The 19492-nt window shown below is 46.6% G+C and overlaps 3 protein-coding genes and 1 non-coding gene across 4 annotated transcripts; 2 read left to right on the top strand and 2 right to left on the bottom strand.

Moving 5' to 3' along the window:
- Window positions 1-120: 120 nt before the first annotated feature.
- Window positions 121-3365, bottom strand: LOC127299245 (rhodanese-like domain-containing protein 6). The gene is made up of 9 exons (XM_051329187.2): window positions 3162-3365; window positions 2919-3080; window positions 2699-2804; window positions 2353-2554; window positions 2178-2259; window positions 1991-2073; window positions 1768-1900; window positions 1457-1628; window positions 121-969 (listed from the first exon to the last, which is right to left on the bottom strand). The coding sequence occupies exons 1-9, from the start codon at window positions 3363-3365 to the stop codon at window positions 242-244; spliced, it is 1872 nt and encodes a 623-aa protein (XP_051185147.1). The 3' UTR covers window positions 121-241.
- A 258-nt stretch (window positions 3366-3623) lies between these two features.
- LOC127299246 (protein REGULATOR OF FATTY ACID COMPOSITION 3, chloroplastic) lies at window positions 3624-6344 on the top strand. The gene is made up of 5 exons (XM_051329189.2): window positions 3624-3868; window positions 5013-5067; window positions 5148-5204; window positions 5320-5397; window positions 5718-6344. The coding sequence occupies exons 1-5, from the start codon at window positions 3632-3634 to the stop codon at window positions 6188-6190; spliced, it is 900 nt and encodes a 299-aa protein (XP_051185149.1). The 5' UTR covers window positions 3624-3631; the 3' UTR covers window positions 6191-6344.
- A 4097-nt stretch (window positions 6345-10441) lies between these two features.
- TRNAG-UCC (transfer RNA glycine (anticodon UCC)) lies at window positions 10442-10513 on the top strand. The gene has a single exon. It is a non-coding gene; the product is annotated as a tRNA-Gly (tRNA).
- A 1414-nt stretch (window positions 10514-11927) lies between these two features.
- LOC127299244 (probable glycerol-3-phosphate acyltransferase 3) lies at window positions 11928-13612 on the bottom strand. Its single transcript, XM_051329186.2, has one exon. It carries the CDS (start codon window positions 13610-13612, stop codon window positions 11933-11935), a length of 1680 nt encoding a protein of 559 aa, XP_051185146.1. The 3' UTR covers window positions 11928-11932.
- Between the last annotated feature and the right edge of the window lie 5880 nt (window positions 13613-19492).

Below are 19492 nucleotides of genomic sequence, written 5' to 3'. Positions count from 1 at the left end.
GTCAACTATCAAACATTATTTCCAAGTTCGCACCATAAATCTTTCACAAGAGCAGGTATAACAAAATTTTGCACAGATACAACAGCAGAGTAAATCTTTGAGAAATCCTGAAGCAGAATTTTACAGTGCCGTACGCAGGACAGGAACTATTTTGCACCATCACAGCGCAACTGATACAAAAGGGCAGAAATACATCAAAGTCTAGAGTTACAACAAAATGATCACCTATCCTCCAAATGTTTCATATGAAATTGCACAAGAACTCCTTGATCCGATCGATGTAGGGTGGCCGAGTAGGAATGATATGCCCCATGTCATGCTCAACAATGGTGCGCCGGTCCTCCTCAAACATGCAGGCCAGTTCCGTGCTTGCCCTGCTCGCGATCTGCCTGTCATGACCTTCACCGCCGCCACCAAAGCAATGGAGCGAGGGAAGCCTGATTGGCTCGCTGTCCGAATCGCCGACAGGTGCTGGATATCCAGAGCAAAATATCCCGAATCTGAACTTGGGAGAACCGCAAGTCTTCTGCTGCCGTCTGCACAGCAAGGCAGCCATCGCTGCGCCCTGGGAGAAACCAAGGATGCCGTCAAAGTTCCCATTCTCAGCTATTGTGTTTTCAAGGTATGTGTATGACTCCTCTAAGCCCTCGGTTTGCTTCTCATACTGAAGCGGGTCAAATGGTCCGTCTGCAATCTTCCACTCTTGCTCCGTGTGGCAACTCGTGTTGGGAGAAACCAGCCACGCGAACTTTGTTCTGGCTGTGAAAGACGGAGGGGAGGCTTTGTCGGAGCAGGGATCCGGTTTTGGTTGGTATACGAACGAAAGCTCGTGAGGAGCATCAATGAAGACAAGCTCAGAAATGTGCTTGAGCTTTTTGGCAAGCGCCGATGTTCTGCCCTTAAAATTTGACGCGTTCTGACGGAAACCATGCAAGCAGAGGATCCTCAACTTCTTCAGCTGCTCACTACCTGCTAAATCATTTCCACGAGTTAAGGTCGACCTCAAGACAGGCAAATTTTCTATTCGAACATATTATAACATTACTAATTCAGACCAAAATGAACAGGACCACACAAATGAGTAGTTTGTCAACCGAAATAGGCTACCCAAACTACAAATAAAAGTTCACGAAGAGCATTTGCCTGGAGCACATTATACTTATAAGCTAGTGGCTCAAGATAAAACTTACTTCATGCTTAAACAAAAAGGCACGCTTGCCTGAGTGTTGATGAAGATATCTTATGAGACATGAAGTTAATTTTGACCCCACAAGTACCAATCCTTTCTCCTCTAAAAAGCGTACCAAATCAAATGTGCATTCATCTTGTTTAAAAGCCCACTGTTTTAGTTCTACCAATGTAGCTTCTATAGATTTAAAGCATCGGCATACATGACGAGATCATAAATAGACAGAGATATCGAGACAGTGCAAAGGTAAATTGATACAGACCTTACCGTTACTCATGGGAGCTTTGGAGGTTGAAGTTTTGTTGCTTATTGATGGCTTTCCATAGGCTGAAGATTCAGATACCTCTGACTCTGTTTGGCAGTCTTGCCTTACAGATGTTGGACAGCATGGTTTCACATTTCTTAGACATAGCTCGCATACATACTCCTTTGTAGAATCCTACAGAAAAAAATGAGAATATTTAGCAGAAAGATTATATTGCCTGGAGCAGCCATCAAGCAAGGAATGAAGTTAAGGTGCTAATTAGCAGCATCTTTTTTCCCCCGAAAAGGCAATAAAAATGTAACATCTTAGATACCTGACATGTGGAGCACACTAGAACCAACATTCTGCAGTGGCTGCAACGGCACCGGGACGAGTAGTCATCATAGGTAAAACCACATATCAAACAAGTTCCAAGTATGTTGTCTTTAAGGCTTCCCACAGAGATTCTGTAGAACCATACTGAAACAAGTCAAGGACCTGAGGAACTGCTAAAGAGGATAATTTGAGGGTTCAAGCACACTATGTAAGGCACTAACCTGTGGTCAAATACAAAATTCTTTCCATCAAAATAGCCACCATCTGGAAATTGCTCCAAATATCTCTGGATGCCACCGTACAACTAAGACAAGCATAACAAGAAATTATCATACATAACGCAAACTACAGAACACGGTCAAGACTACAGATGTCTGAAATGTCAATTTTTCAGGCACCACATATTACCTGAAAGACATTCTCAAAGCCTTCACCTTTGGAGCGGATATAAGCTGAGGCCATCTCACAGCGTATACCTCCTGTGCAGTACCTGAACATACCAACAAGGTAGTTCAGTAAATTGCTTGCCCATTGTGCCTAAGCTACAAAGCAATGACTAGTTCTAAGATTTGGTCACACATACATCATAATTGATTTACCACGGAGCTTCTCAGTATGCTCATCTATCCACAATGGCAAGTCACTGTACTGTCTAATGTCAGGATGTAGCGTCTCCACATTTGGAACGTCGAACTTGCCAATCCGTGTCTCGTAGAGATTTCTTGCGTCCAAAACAACCACGTCATTCTTCTCCGTAGCCGCCTCAGAATCCGAACTAGTTCCTGCTAAAACAGTAGTACAACTTAGCACTGAGCTCTTCTGAAATATTTACTCTAACATCAAAAGGTGATCTCGCTCCTAAGCAAAGTAAGTTACAGAGAGTCACAGACAGCCAAACGCCGCAAGCTTCAGTTCGAGAATCAACCCACCTACACTCTGAAGCACCGAGTGGAACTCAGCTGCCGATAAATGTCTCCCGGCAAATGAGATCTCCGGGGTTGTCAACGATGGGTTCGAACAAAGAGTAACCAGCTCCTGCAATTCCAAGAACAACACAAGTCACACAATGTGATCGAGCGAGACTTCCACTGCGCTACGCAAGCTCATAAACAGTGAAACCATTTGCTATCCTCGCGGAGGAAAGAGGACCTTGACTAGCCGAACGGAGAGCGACGTGAAGCCGCACTCCCTGGCGACCCTCTCGTCCACCGGGTCCTCGCAGGAGGCCAGCTTGAAGTCGGTTCCGTCGAACAGGCTGTTGGCGCTCATCTCCTCGACGTGCTTCTCCAGCGCCGCCATCCTCCCCCCGAGCTTACCAGCACAAAACGTCGTAGCGAATTAAGACTCGCCAAACACCATACAGGAATCCACACCAGTAACAGAGCTGCTCACCGTGGCGTTAACGCCGTCCGGGCCGACGCGGACGCGGCCGACGAGGGCGAGGGCGCGGCAGCGGGCCTCGTAGAGGGCCGCGAGCGCGGGGGCGTCCGGGACCTCGGCGTACCTGTAGTACAGGAGCACGCCGTAGCTTCCGTCTCCGTTTCGTTGCTGCGGCTCCTGAGCCGAGGTCGGCGGCGCCGCCGCCGTCGCGTCCATAGCTACGACGACCACGAGCACAGCGGAACCCTAGGTGGCTGCGGCCGCGGCTGGAGGAGGAAGAAGACGGCGAGTGGGCTCTCCACGAAACCTGGGCCGTATACAGCTCGGCCCATCTACCGAAAGGCCCAGAGCATATGGGCCGTGCAAAATTTAAATGGTGGCTCACGGCCCGTTATCCACCTTATCCTCGTCTTCGGTTCCATTTCGCTGTGCGTCCCCCACCCAAAACCCCCGGAAGAAGAAGAAACTGAAGAACGCCGGTCATGGAGGCCACCGCCGGCTCGTCGCGGACTCTCTTCCTGCTCACGCCTTCGCCGCCTCTGGTCAGCACGGTGCGCCTCGCCGTTGCCGTGGGGAGGCGCCGGCTCGTGGCCGCGGGGGCCAGGAAGAGGAGGGGGAAGGACGGGGACGCGGGAGAGGAGAGGGTGGACTCGCACAGCTTCAACCCCAAGGCCGGCGAGGTCACCGGCCCGTTCCCCGAGTCCGTGCTGCTCAGGAAGGTGTGTGCGCCCTTGCTTTGTGCTGCGGGTAGTTACACTAGTTCTGAAGAGCCTTGTCAATTGGGTGTGCAGTTTTGTTGTCAATTGGGTGTACAGTTTCGTTGTCAATTTCCGCTTACTGGTTCTTTGGTGAATTGTGCAGATTATTCAGTAGACTTTTGATCGAAAGAGTAGGCGCATTAGTGGAGGCAATAGGCCGCATATGCCACAGCTTTGCTCATCTGAATATGATACCATCCGGTGCTCATAGAGCATTTTAGACTGTAGCATTTATTTCTCAATGTTGGCGTGACACGGTGCTGTGTTAGTGTATTGTATTTCTCCAAAAAGTAGTGTGCACCTGTAGAATCAAAAGGGTGTAGGTGTCAAATGATGAGATTTTTATATCACTGATCGAGTTTTCTTGATAGAAACTGCAATGTTTGTAGTTTTGCTTTTGCCAAAATAATGGTGATTGTGGGGGAAGCATTGGATTTTTCTGGCCAATTTTCTTTGCAGCTTCACCTGCCTTCCTTGCCATTTCACCCCTCATCTTTCTAATAGAGGACAGGCTGCAGAGTAGCACAGATTTCTTCGATAGCAATAAAAGTAGTCTATGCTGAGCAACCAGGTTACAAGTAGGATCTACAAAACAACAACCAAATGGGCTGGAAACTCTTAAACAGCAGACTTAATCAACTGTGAGATCAGAGGGCAATGTGAACCACCATTCAGCCTGCAGCAAACAGAACGATAACTAGCTGAAGCAGGATGGAAGTTGCTAGACCGCAGGAACTACACATCAGACCTAGAAATCACTGTTGGTACTCAACGTTTTGTGGCGTACTCCTCTTTCTCCGATAGCAATTTGAACTTCTCCTTGTCCTTCCACCGGTTGCAGTATTATTGGATAAGGCTCTGTAAATAACTTACTGTAGAGAATTACAGCATCAAGTATCAATCGCTGATCACCACCTATCCATCTCGTACAAGTTAGCAATTGGACCGAACTATAACTGCAAAATCTCAAATGACACACGACTGTAATAGTTAAAATCAATTTCGTTTTGGATTCCTTAGATTAAGTTTAACTTCCAATAAATATTGTCCTTGGGAATGAAGTGAAGGATGGGATTTATGGTTGATTGTGTTTATTGTTTTGCAGAAAAAGGTGAAAGAGGACGGTGAGGATTCACCTGAATTTGCTGATGCCGAAGAAGGTGATATTCAGTTTGCACTCATATGGTCCTTTTTTGGTTGATGTAAAGATGAGATCAGTCTAACCCAACTAACTTTGCAGAAAAACTATATGAACTTCTGAACATTCAGCTAGAGAGTGGTTTAAATCTGCAAAGGAGTAAGACCTCTTTAGCAAAACTGTTTTAATTGCTTATCTATGATTGTGTCATTTGCATGCCAATTTAGATGTGGTGATCTAAGATCAGCATGAACTTTCTCCCGTCCTTCTGCAGTGCGGCACTATGAAGTTGTTTACCTCATCCATGAGGACCGTGTGGAGGAAGCTGAAGATGTTATATCAAAAGTACAAGGTGCATTTCTCAATACTCACGCATCATTTATTCACTTTTATAAAGGTGTGGATTAGTCCATGTGCTGGTTGGTTCTACATAAATCCTCAATGAGTTAATATTAGTCATGATGAGTATGACAAACTTAATCGCATTCACATGTTATGTTATGCTAGCAAGAGTTTGAGATTCTCCTGGAGCCATGTCCTGTTAAACATACTCCTGTCGGGCTGTTTTGTTATCTAAACACCTGAAACACACTATTTTGGCTATTCCAGTTCTAGTCCAACATTGTACCACTAAAATGTATAGTATTAACTATGTTTATCGTTCTATTGTAGAATTTGTCAGAGAGAGGAAAGGACGGATATGGAGGGTGAACAACTGGGGACTGCGCAGACTTGCTTACAAGATAAAGAAAGCTACACATGCCAACTACGTCCTAATGAACTTTGAGATACAGGCAAAATGCATCAACGATTTCAAGACTCTGCTTGATAAGGATGAAAGAATCATTAGACACCTTGTGATGAAACGAGATGAGGCGATTACTGAAGACTGCCCTCCCCCACCAGAGTTTCACGCTATGCGATCTCAACAGTTGGATGATGAATATATTGATGAGGAATATGCGAAGGCGGATGATGGGGATGATGAGGGTGAGGATGGCAATGTTGATGATGATGTAGAAGCTGACGATGAACCTGAAATCATTCTTGTTGATGAAGTTGATGATGACAACGCCGAAGACCTGAGAAGAAGGAATAGGAAAATTAAACTGGAGAAGTATACAATGGGGAAGGTCTTGAGGTAGCATTTGTATCTACCTATGGTTTTCATGTAGTATAAGTCGGATATTAGTTCTTATACAAAGGAAGACTTGTATGATGAAGTAACTACAGTTAGGTGTTTTCCCTGTACCAGACTACGCCAACTATTATGATGATATGATTAGTGAGATGAGCTCATTTGGTGTTCTCCCTAGATATAGAGCTGTTGTTGTTTTAGAATTATGCGGTATGATCACTACCCTGTAGATGCCTTCTTTTGTGCACCTTCCTGTTCTAAAAAGTATCAAAATCCCAAATACCATAGTGTGGGTTATAAAACAAAATTAAGAAACTAACACAACTTTATTTTGTAAAACTCCTCTATCTTGTACGCTCAATACAAGTAATTGCTGATGTTATTACAAATATAGGTGATTGGGGGTTGGAATAGATGTTTTCATTTGTCATTATGCTGCTCTATAATTTGACGAGGATGTGCCTCTGCTACTTCTGACATTCTCCTTGTTTGAGTATTTATCAGAATCATTTGTTTCTATATGCATCCAATTTGGTGTTTCTCTGTTAAAAACAGAATGCTTAGTAACTAGTAGGTTGCTTCAGTATCTCATATTCTGCATGACAGTTGCTGAAATCCTTTCCGGAGTCTTCATGTTTACTGGGCACTTCCTTATTTTGGGGGATAAACCTTTGTAGCCTGTGTGTGCTTGCAATTCACCGTCTGTTTCATATCGTAACCTTTGTAGCCTATATGTGCTTGCAGTCCATCGTTTGGTTCATATCGTTGCTCCAAAATTCTAGCATACCTCCATCATCATTGAACCAGACACACAATTTTAGAATTTGTTCCCTTTCCTATACAAGGGACTACATTTCCAGCTGTATTTTTGGTCCACTTGCACTACTAACCTACTAGTAGGAAGTACTGACTTGATTGAACTGATGAGACGATCTAAGCATTATGTTGACATACTAGCGATGCAAAAAATGATTGGCTGGGTATGGAAAGTCGTGAAGTTCATTCATGATCATACCTTAATACTGTTCATCAGTTGTACTGTAGTAGTTGCCTCGCATGCAATAAAGTCTGAGGTGATTGAATTGAATTGTTCAATTAATAACCAGCATTAACGTAGGGAATCATGCCCCCGACTTGTTTGTCTCTGGTCTCCTCCAGGTGTTGTTTCTAACACCTTCTATCGGATAGAGATTATTAGGATTTGCAATTCGTGTCCAGTGAGCTCATCTGTGCATACTTATCACCATCCTTTGCATGTATTTATTTGCAGTGTTGACATATCATTTCTTTTCTGTCATTACCTGCTTTATGTTGTATTTAGGACTTGTAGTTTGAGTTTCGGAAGATCAGACTTGGAGCTGGTTACAAGTAGCCTGTGATTTTCGTAAGCGTATCTTGCTTGAGATTATTAACACGTGTGGTTTACTAATCTGACACTTGTTGATTAATCAGCATGTTTTACCATAATCTGCTTCATGCCACTATACTAAGAATGTGATTCAGCTTATCTAGACTTTCTGAGGAAATAGCAGATCACACCACTTGTTGGTGCTATTTTTGCAAAGAACCACAACAATGGTTTGTTGTTGCAAGGAACACCATATTTTGCTTTAATTGTTTGCACAGAACACATAAAAGTAATTAAGCAGCTTGATGGCCAGTCCGATAGCCACTGTTACGCGGGCAATTCCTCTCGATCTGCCGCATCGTCAGTTTGGACCAGCCCAACTGCCGTTTTTTTTTTGTTTCGTTTCCGATATTCCTTTTTATGTTTATTTTTTCTATTTTTCAAAATCAGAATTTTTAGATTACATATTTTTAAAATCCAACCATTTTTAAACATAAATTTTGTAATAGTCAACTATTTTATAAAACACTATGAACTATACATGCATTTTATCAACACATACTACCTCCATCCTAAGGCTTATGCCACCCTTTCTCATTAGATGCATGGTGACAAAGTACCTCGGGCAGTCCTCGGGGTCGTCGCCGCCGACGATGAGGCGCTGTCATCCAAGGTACTCCAATAGCTTCGCGGCCTCCTCATCGTCCTCCTCCTCCTCCTCCTCCTCCTCCTCCTCCTCCTCCTTCACCTCCGGCTTCGGGACCATGAGGGTCCTGTCGTCGGAACCCGCCGCGTCTCTGATTTGGGGGCGGTGTCGTGTACTCCTTCACCTCGCGCTTCGGCACGGTTTAAACTTGTCAATGCAATGGGACTTACTAAGTGGTGGAATCATAATCTGCAAACCAGCGCGGCAGCAGTGGAGACGCGCGAGTTCCGGTGGCAGGACCCTCCTTGTCCCGAAGCCGGAGGTGGAGGAGGAGGAGGAAGACGAGGCGGAGGCCACGAAGGCCGTGAAGGTAGCGGAGTACCTTGGACAGCAGCGCCTTATCGACAGCAGCGACGATGACTGCCCGAGGTACTTTGTCACCATATAATGAGAAAGGGTGGCATAAGCCTTGGGATGGAGGTAGTATGTGATGATAATATGCATGGGTAGTTCATAGTGTTTATAAAATAGTTTACTATTACAAAAAATTGTTTAAAAATTGGTTGGCTTTTAAAAATATGCAATTTATAAAAATATTCTGATTTTGAATATTAGAAAAAATAAACATAAAAAAGGAAAATCGGAAATGAAACAAAAAAAAAATGGTAGTTGGGCCGGTCCAAACTGGCGATGCGTCAAACCAAGAGGAATTGCCCGCGTAACAGTAAGCATGGCTAACGGATTGGCCATCAAGCTGCTTAATTACTTTTATGTGTTCTGTGCAAACAATTAAAGCAAAATATGGTGTTCCTTGCAACAACAAACCATTGTTGTGGTTCTTTGCAAAAATAGCACCAACAAGTGGTGTGATCTGCTATTTCCTCAGACTTTCTTGACTAAAGAAATCTCACTTGGGCCGAACATAATCATGCTGCATTTCGTAGAGAATTCACTTAGTTCTCACTTACTGTATTCGTTATCTGTCCTGGGGTGCATTGATGAGTTGAAATGGGTACACAACTAGCAATAAATTGTACTACTGTTGTGCATGATCATGCACTTTGCTTTGAACACTGTATCCATGGTCTGGAAACTTTGATCACCCGTTATGGTCTCCTTTATCCATCTGACAATGATCTGGGAACTTCCAATATCTTCCAGTGACCAGTTTCATCTTGGCATCTTGTCGTTTTATTATTGCTCTCTTTAATTCGCCTTCAAACAAATACCCTACCCGGTGATGTCCACCATCACTGTACAGATTAACTTATCGGATTTTTGTTAGTTCACCATGTGATGTACTGAGCACATTATGGACTTTGATGTAGAAAGCTCCATGAGTTTCTGTTCAGTTCAATTCCTGCAGTGGTTAGTAGCTACTTATCGTGCATGCTGTCACTGCCTAACTACTTTGCCCTGTTCATGCCGCAAAAATTGATCAGAACAATATTTCAGCAGATCCTTTTTTTTTGTATGGTATAAGAATATAAGAACTATCCAGGAAAATTTCCAGTAAACCTTTTCTTTATGGCATAAGATCCAGCAAAATTTCCAGTAAATCTTTTCATGGCAGAAAACTTATCCAGGCCAATAGGAAATTGAACAGAAACTTATCCATGGCAGAAATCTTTTCATGTGACATCTTGTCGTTTTATCATTGCTATGTTTGATTCACCTGCAAACAAATACCCTACCCGCTGATGTCCACCATGCTTGTACAGATAAACGTATTGGATTTTTGTTAGTTCATCATGTGATGTACTGAGCGTAGGTTCTCTTTAACATTATGGCTATGTTGTAACGTAACAGTATGGACTTGGATGTGGAAAGCTCCATAAGTTTCTGTTCAATTCCTGCACTGGTTAGTGCCTATTTATCGTGGCAGGCTGTCATTGCCTAACTACTTTGTCCTGTTCATTCCCCAAAAGTTGACCAGGACAATATTTCAGCAGATCCTTTTTTGTAAGGTATAAGAATATAGGAAATATCCAGTAATCCTTTTTCTTTATGGTATAAGAACTATCCAGTAAATCTTTTCATGGCAGAAGACTTATCCAGGCCGTCTATCATGTGATCAATGGAGCCGATTTTCCACTGTTTATAGACCTTAAAAGAAACAGTGTGGATCACTGATTAATCATGGTGTGGTGACTACAGAGAATCAAGGTAGCGTCTTGAAGTTGCATGCTCCGAGCAAGTTGGGAGGCGTGTTGACGTCATACTTAACCAAATACTATGACATAACGAGTTGCACTGGCATGAAAGCGTCTGTAGTCCAACGGTTAGGATAATTGCCTTCCAAGCAATAGACCCGGGTTCGACTCCCGGCAGACGCACTTTTTTGTTTCCCTCGTACGTTTGTTTTCTTTTTCGGGTCACAAATCAACTTGCTAGATGCTTGTCGTTTAGGTCTTCACCCCAATTGGCTCTGTTAAGGAAAGTACTTTGTCTGAAAGCTAGAATTGGGAAGATACTTGATTTGTAGGAGTTCATTTGCTTTCGAGACGAGGTCACACTGTCGCCACATTGCTGCAAAGTTGCTCTACAATTCCAGCAATCAGGGTTGCTCTACCAAACAGCCAGAAATAAACGTTTTAAGATGCAAATGGTATTTTGTGTGTGTTGCTATTTTAGTCAGATTGTGTACTTCTTCCGTCTTGGTTTAACAGGCATGCACACAGTTTAAGACAAATTTTGACCATCGATTCGGTTAACAAAATATAAATTGTATGTCTAAAAAATCTATATCATTAGATTCGTATGGAAAAAGCTTTCCAATGATATAATTTTTGTGAAATTTATTTCATATTTTATTAACTAAAATAATGGTCGAAGTAATTTCTTGAACTACGTGTGTGCCTGTTAAACCGAGACGAAGGGAGTATGTTGTCGTATGGCTAACCATTTTTCTTTTACTATTTTGCTAGTTCTTGGTCGAGTTCTACACTAAGTGTAGATTTGCATCATGATTTGTGCACTTGAGGGATGAGTTAGGTTAAAATTCAGTTGCAACAAAAAAAAATGACTCCGAACCTAGATTTGTTTCGTAATTCGTGTTAATGGTGAGTTGTAACTGGGATTCGATGACGTCATGAAAACTTTCTTAGTCGACTAAGAACTAGTCACACACTTTTTAAAACTTTTGTGGCTATAGTTCTACTCCCTCCGTTGTTTTTTAATTGACTCAGATTTAGTAGAACTTTGTACTAAATTTGAGTCAATTAAAAAGGAATGGAGGGAGTATTATATTTTAAAAACTAACCCTAGCCCAACATATTCCAAACCTTTTTCATAGGCAATAATTTTAAACCATTTCTAATTCTCATTGTATTGCAACACCATTTTTCTTGTAGAATGATTATTGGTGGTCACTATTGAGTATATGATGCATTTGCTTAGATACATCGTGGGCTATGTGTGGTAATCTTTCTAAATATGAATAATTGGATTGTTTTCGTAATAGGATTGGCATGGACAGCTCTAGCGATGCAGTGGACTACATAGGGGTTTCTTCCCTAAGACTACCATTTGTTTGTTAGATTATTTGTATTATCAATATACTTTTTTGAGAAATATTCAGACGCCTTTTCTTACTAACACACTCACATAAAAAGTAATGCGTGTCGAAGGTTTTGACAAACACTTAACAGTACTCCCTATATATATATTTGAATTAAAAGGACTAGTGTAGTTACATACATATGCTTCAGTCGCTCTCATTTTCAAATCTCTCTTTTTCTTCTTCTTTTCGACGCTTATGGTTTCAATAATGTCCAGCCACACTCACTGAAACGTGTTGGCCCCTTTGCGCCCACGAGTCCGTCGTTGCCGGCGAGCATGAGATACTTGTCCTTCCTAGTGAGCATGGTGCACTCGTACCCGAGCGCCGCCGCCATCATCCGCTGCACGCGGTTGGCCACGTCGGTGCTCGCCGCCGCGCCGTTTCTGACGGGAGTCGTGTCGACTATGTCGAGAAACTCCAGCGTGTAGCACATCCTGGGGTTGGCCATGTAGTAGAGCGGGTCCATGGACTTCCAGCCGCCGGCGGTCGTGGCGTGGAACATGGCCGTCTCGACGGCGAGCGCCACGGGCACGACACCTTGGCTGCTGAGCTCGGCGAACAGAGGGCTGAAACGGAGCAGGTATGGCTCGCGGCAGGTGGTGCCCTCGGGGCAGACGACGACGTGCGCGCCGCCGTCCAGGAGGCGCGCCATGGCGGCGCCGTCGTGAACGCGGTCCCTGGCGAGGTGGACGGTGCGGCCGATGGGGGAGAGGAGCTCCGAGAGGCGGCTCAGGCTATAGGACACGGCGCGCACGGGGCGGTCCAGCCCGATGGAGACGTATACGGGGTCGATCAGCGTGCGGTGGTTGCACACGTACAGCTGCCCGCGCGACGGCGAGCGCGATGATGGAGGCGGCGATCCGCGGAGGCGCCAGGACTGGCCCGTGGCGGCGAGGATCAACGTGGCGTAGCGGTAGGGGAGCACGATGGCGACGGTGAGGCGAGCCACGGCGAGTGCAGCGCCGAAGGGGAGCCAGACGAGCATCGCGACGGTGGCGGGCGGCGTCGGAAGGAAGGCGAGGCGGCCGTCGTGGAAGACGAGGGGCCTCGGGTACTCGCGCCGCGGCAACGGCCGCCACTTGCTCTTCTCCTCGGCGCTCACCACGTACACCTCCTTGCACGAGGAAGACAGAGTGTTTCCAAGGAAGAATTCCATGGATCCTCCGGAGATACCCACGACATCGTCGCCGACGAAGGCGCTCTCCCCTTCCATGAGCTTCTTCCTCGCCTTCGACGCCGCTTCTCCGTCGCCTTCCTCCATGAGGCCGGTGTAGAACCCCCACAGCACCTTCATCTCCCTCGCCGCGACGACGTCAGCGGCGTCAGCCATCAGGTACTCTTTCAAGAATGGCTCCACCATCACCCTCGGCATCCTGCTGGCCCACACCACCACCGCCCTCTTACCGGCAGCACCAGACGGCCTCCGCCGCACGGCGTCGAACGCCTCGAGCCCGACGTCCTCCAGGAGCCACCGTGGCAGCACGGCACGGCCGGCGCGGAACCGCGCGGCGCTGAGCCCGCAGAAGGCGACGAAGGCCATAGCCCGCACGGCCACGTCACCGCCACCGATGGCGCCGGCGCAGGCTATCGCAGGGTAGAGGAGGAGAAGTATGAGTGCACGGAAGAATCCGCCGGCCTCGACGGCAACCAGCATGAAGTATGGGAAGAGGGAGTGCGACAGGAGCAAGCCGCCCTCGACGTCGACGACCAGCGCGGTGGCCTCGGCGAGCCGCGCCGCGTCAGGTGCACGCCTGTGTATGCACACTTTTTCAGAGGAGTGTGGACGCAATGCAGCCGGCGGGGCACCGCCGCCGCTGCCATGGAAGAGCAGCGAGAGGAAGTTGGAGAAGAGAAAATTTTGAGCTGCCGCCATCTTGTGTGATCAGCATGCAGCTAGACGTAGCAGTCACCTTTCGTGTTATATATTGCACGGTGGCATGGTACCACTTGCCACGTACTGTACGTGTGCACGCCCAATCAATGTTTTTTACAAAATTGCTAGCTGACAGTCAACAGTTTATCAATTTGCCAACAATTGGACTTTTACTGACCAGATCTTCTTCGTCCTCTCTCTACTCCTTAATCTTGATGCGTCTTGTCGTCAACGAAGCACTTTTTTTTTTAGATGACGAAGCACTTCTTCTAATCTAGCACGCTGAGATAAAGTGGAAGGCTCAAAAAGCCCCCAAGTTTAAATCAATAAATTTATGACCATCAACGATATATGATCAAATAAAAAAACACACATACCGCACAGTTTTGTGATGTACTCCCTCCGTTCATTCTATAGTGCCTATAGTTTTTTGGCACGGAAATTAGCGCAAGAATATTCTTTACATAAGACCCCTGACTTAGCGATTTGAGATCAGAGTAGAATGAGGAAAATTGATAAATTCCTAAATTAACATAACAAATCACACAAATCTCTCTGGTTGACTTTTCATATATGTGCAGTCAGGTTCTACTATTAAGGAAAGAAAAACAATGATTCCTAAATCTAAGAAATCGTTGGGTCATGCATTAGAAATCTCAGTTAATTGTTTCCCTTTTGTATGGATTTTTTTCATGCATGTCATGTGGGAGCTGACCGATAGAGGGGGTAATTGAAAAAAAGCCAAGCTACAACCTTATATTCTGAAACAAATGCTAAAAATCTATAGGCATTATAAAAAGGAACTGAGGGAGTATGAAACATCTTTTTTCCGAAGTCATCTTACCCGCGTCGTCCGAATAGCATCCGACAACTATGCCAGACAATTGCTTAGCATCGGCAGAAACTGCCGCAGATTTGGGGACGGTTACTCACACCGGCGACACATATACACCAGCCCAAAAAAATTCTGTTTTCAAAACAAGACCATAGTTTTACATAAACTTCTATGCTAACTAGTCGATCTCACGGTACAATTTAAAAAACATTACAACTAATACTTAGTTTTGTTTAGCAAACATGCTTAAGAAGATCTAAAGGTAAACGCTCACTGGTCACAAATTTGCCTTACCATATTCATCTTGTCCTTATTTGCATACTAGCTAGCTTTCACAAGATCAAACGGCATGAATTCTAACCTGTTCTTCTGCTCCTTCAGTTCTATATTTTTTAATCATCCTATTTCTTCTTTTCCTCTAGTAGCAAGTTTCTTCTCTCTTTTTCATCTTGCATCACCGACTCAATCCTAGCTTGCACCTCACAGCTCTCCTTCATTTTTGCCATGTTTGCTCCGACACACGGTTCTGAGTGGTATCCGTCCACTTCTTCGCATTCCCATAAGATGGTGTATTTGTTGTCGACCTTATTATTCTCTCTAAACAAATTCTTGATCAACTCTGCATTTTTCATCTTCTCATAAGTTCTAGAACTGTTGATATTCTCATACATGCCCCCACAAAGTAGATAGTGCACCTTGTAATGACAAATGCCACTCAAGATCAGCCAACTCACAAAGTCATAGTTGATGGTATCCTACACATATGAACTATGAACAAACATGGGTAAATCATCGCACTACTAAATTTAAATTATATAGCACCCTACTTTTGTTATGTTTTGAATGGGCGTATAACCGATGGGGTGACGGTCGTGGATGCAGCAATGCTTGACCGATTCGGCATCGGAAAGGTTGTTCCATGTTGGATCGAAAATCGTTTTCTGGTGCATAGTCCACCTCGGGGTACTGCACATCAACAAAAATAGCCCAAATTCTAAAAGAGAGTGGATTTGTTGCCACCCGGTGGCAATGCCTTCCTGGTGGCTGTCGTCAGATGAGTTGGTGGAGATTTGTTCTGTGTTGCCAGATGTCACCCACGATGCAATTAGTACTTGCTCGATCGCGTTGTAAACTGATTTATAACCTAATTAGACGCTTGAAGTGTCAGGGACCTGCAGAGCAATGCAGCGTAAGACCCGTCTAACTGACCGCTTATGTCAGCTCTTACACATGAAAAAGTGAGCCGGAAAAATTGCATATTAAGTGCGCCGTACTTATGCCCTGCATGCACGTACAGCTATGCTAGGATGATGAGCGCTTCATGCATGCTTCGACGTGCTGTTCATTTCGCTAGAACTTAGAACGATGCTGCGACTTTTGCTGCCTACGTGATGCTGTATGTATGATAGTATATTTTATGCCCTGGTGTGTTTAAATACCCACAAGCTAACCTAGTAAGATTGGTACTCATACACGGCCGTCCACAGACTCAACACATGGAGACTACCACGTTTAATCGAAGCTGACTCAAACACGATAAAACCTATAAGCTCCTAACGGCAAGGCTCTTGCTACCTTAGCAACGTAGAAATAATCTTAACCAAAACTAGTACTCCACGTACAAATCAACAAGGGCACTACTCCACATATACATACTAGCTAGGACTAGAACAACTCCACGTACGGTCGGGCCAACCAAAATTAAGTGATGATCCTATCGTGCTCATTCACATGTTTGATAGTACTCCTGGGCGATACAACCAAAATGGTCCTACTCCTCTTGTCTGCACACGCTCAATAGTATTCGGTCAGACATAAAATGCATGCCTCGCTGAGTGCTGACACGCCTGAGTTTGGCATTTTATGGGGGGCGCTAAAGTAGCTTGATTTTCGCCAACCTGCTGCTATGTGACTGCGCATGCTACAGCCCGGCCAGACGTTTTGCATGTCTGTTGCTAATTAGAGCATATCAGAGCATCTGCAGACGGGTCCCAAAACGCACCCAAACGACTCGGATCGAGCGATTGGAAGACGTATTTCGTTCGTGGCCGTTTGGGTGAGGTTGCCTCCCCTAAATAAAATTTTAGATATTTAAAAGTTGAGCGAATTTATTCAAATTTGCTATATATTACATAATTTCGAAAGAAATTCGATGAAATTTAAACTAAACCGTAATCTAGAAGTACTTGCGGCGGCCAGCGGCATCGTAGTACTGGTGGAAGTTGTACATATCGTCGGTGACGACCTCCTGCTTGACGCGCTCGTCGGGCTCGTCGACACGGGCTCGTCCTTCACCACGCCGCTTGGCCCAGCCTCGTCGTCGTTGAGGTCCACGATCGGCTTCCCGGTGTCGCGGATGGACATGGCGATCGCCGCCTCGAGGTAACCCCTCCAGGCGTCCTTGTCGTTCAGCGACGCCAAGCACGCCGCTCGCAAGCCAGGACAGTCCTCGGGGTCGTCGCTGCTGGCGATGAGACGCTGCTACCGCTCGTACTCCGCCAGCAGCGCCGCCGTCCCGGCTGCCTCGTCGTCCTGCTCCTCCTTCACCTCCGGCTTCGGGATGAGGAGGGCGCCGCCGGCGCGCCTTTGCTGCTGCCGGCTGCCGCTGCTGTCGCGCCTCGGATTGATGGGCGGCATCACGAACTCCGGCTCCTCCTTCACCACGCGCTTGGGGACAATCGCGCCGGCCCTAACGAGGAAGAGTTGGAGGAGGACGAGTACATCCTCCTCGGCTGCCAGCGCGCTACAGGAGATGGTGACGGTGACGACGGCGTCTCCAACCTCGGCGAGCCGTTATGGATGTTGTCGATGATGTGCTCCAGGGTGCGCCCCGAAACGCCCCAGAAGAGGAGGCTTATGTCCTTGTTCCAGCTGTTCCGCCGGCCGACGAGGCCTGCGGCGTTGTTCATCTCGACGTCGTGCTGCGCCTGGAAGTAGGCGACCCACCAGGCGTCGTTGCCGGTGGCTGCCCAAGTTGGATCGGCCCGCTCCTCGGCGGTGAGGCGAGACCGCTGGGCCCTAATCGCGTCCCTCCAGCGCTCCGTGCCCGGTGACGGCGGCGGCGGGACGCCTACGCCGTTGACGGCCATCCTCCACCCGCCACTACTTAGCAGGCGCATGTCCGGTGGGACGGGATATCCCACGGGGTACAGCGCCCACGCCTCCGCCACGGTGAGGCTGCCGCGGCCGAAGCCATTCGCCGCGGCGATCTTGCGGGATGATGAGGACGACATTGGCGAGGGAGGAGGAGATTTGGAAGCGTCGAGAGGTTGGAGGGGCGAGAGATTGGTATTGGGAAGGAAGCAGGGGTGCTCTTAATGTGCATCGGCGGCAGGCGAAGCGACAGCGGGGCGTTGGACGCAATAAACGTCGGCACGGATGGCCACGCAGCCATGCACGACGAGACGTGTCCCTGCGTCGCCTGGGAAAGCTGGGACGCAATTAACATCGCTTGACCAAAGTTAGGCGACGGGGTTTTATCCTTCCGAGCCGCTGACGCATCGGGCCCGCGTCTCCTGGCCTCGTTTTTCGTTGTGTCCGGCGTGCCCGGAGCGTCCCATGTGTAGCGGAGACGGGATCGAGGCGCCGGACACCGTATTGGACCGTGCCGGACGGAAAGGGCCTTTGGAGCGCGCGGCTGGGAACGATTTTTCGTCCGGCACGCCCCAAATCCCTTTGGAGGACGCTTTGGGGGACGCGGCTGGAGATGCTCTCATTTGATAGTTCCATTGCATGCAACACGAATCTCTAAGTTTGATCATACGGCATTCCAGAGGGGGGCATTACCACCGGGTGGCAACACCATATTTTGCATTCTAAAATATGCACGAATGGTAAAAATTTCCTTAATTCAAACCCCGAATCTTTACATTGTTGGTGCAATGGGGAAGAAGAACTCACATGGCCGAACAAAGACTCGCTGGAGGTATCTCTATCGTTCCAGCTCAGTATGTTAGACGTTGGTAGTTGGTCCAACTCCAATCGACAACGGTCGCGGAGTAACGCGGAGCGGCCGGATAAGGAGACTCCAAACAATGACGGGAGTGGAGCGGGCAGGCGATGCGACAACTACAAACTATCGGTGTGTCGAATTGTGGGAGGCTTCAAAAGCGATTTGATGGTGGACACCTAGGTGGGAGAAGAGCCGAGAGCTCGCGGAGAAAAACCTAGGGTAGGATGAAATTATTGGGTCGCTGTTGAGCGGGACCTATGAAGGAAATCCTAAGTGGCACGCATTATGGGTTCCCCATGTCGGAGCCAACTTGGTGCCCCATTTGGTGGGGGAGAGGGGTGAAAGAGCATTTCGTCTCCTAAGTTGTTTTGATGTTTGTTAACAACACTTTGATACTAAGCTTGAGTATGTCTAGCTATTCCTAAAAACAAGCAAATGGTGTGGAGTATCTCCGGTTTCGCGACGCAAAGTGAAGGGAAGCCCGACGTTTTTCGTTTCGGTTTGTAGCAAGGTTTCCCGTTTTATCTGCAAGAGATAACAAGAGGTTTGGCGCGGTGGTTTATGTTCATCTACACATCCTATAAACCACCTTTGGCCATATCTATAAAATCCTAGTGTGGTTCCTTGTCGCTGGGCTTGTGGAGCTGATCTTGGAGGTGCTTAGCCGGAGTCCTAAGACATGCACTATGTATATCCAACGGTTACTATTGTTCTAATGAAGGTGAAGTTTCATTGTTGGAAGATAAATCTCTAAAGAAACTTTACCTTCATCAGACATCACTAACGACCGAGCGCATATATGTTGTAGGTTAATATATGTAGTTGCACCATGTATGTTGCATCATTGACTAATCTCAAGCTGAAGAGGAATATGACACCCTCAACGGCCCTCCCCACCCATTCGCCCATGAGACAAGGGTTGTAGATGGTTTTGTTCAGCCCTCGTTCGCCTCCCTTCAACCTTTGTTCGAGCCTGGCAAAGTAGAAGAGATCTTGACCACACCAGTCGCGTCCCCCAAACCGTCCCCCAAAGGGATTTGGGGCGCGCCGGACAAAAAACGCGTTCCAGCCGCGTCCCCCAAAGCCCATTTTT

Source organism: Lolium perenne, chromosome 5 (genome assembly GCF_019359855.2).
Source record: "Lolium perenne isolate Kyuss_39 chromosome 5, Kyuss_2.0, whole genome shotgun sequence".
Taxonomy (NCBI): domain Eukaryota; kingdom Viridiplantae; phylum Streptophyta; class Magnoliopsida; order Poales; family Poaceae; genus Lolium; species Lolium perenne.
This window is presented reverse-complemented; position numbering and strand designations above follow the sequence as displayed.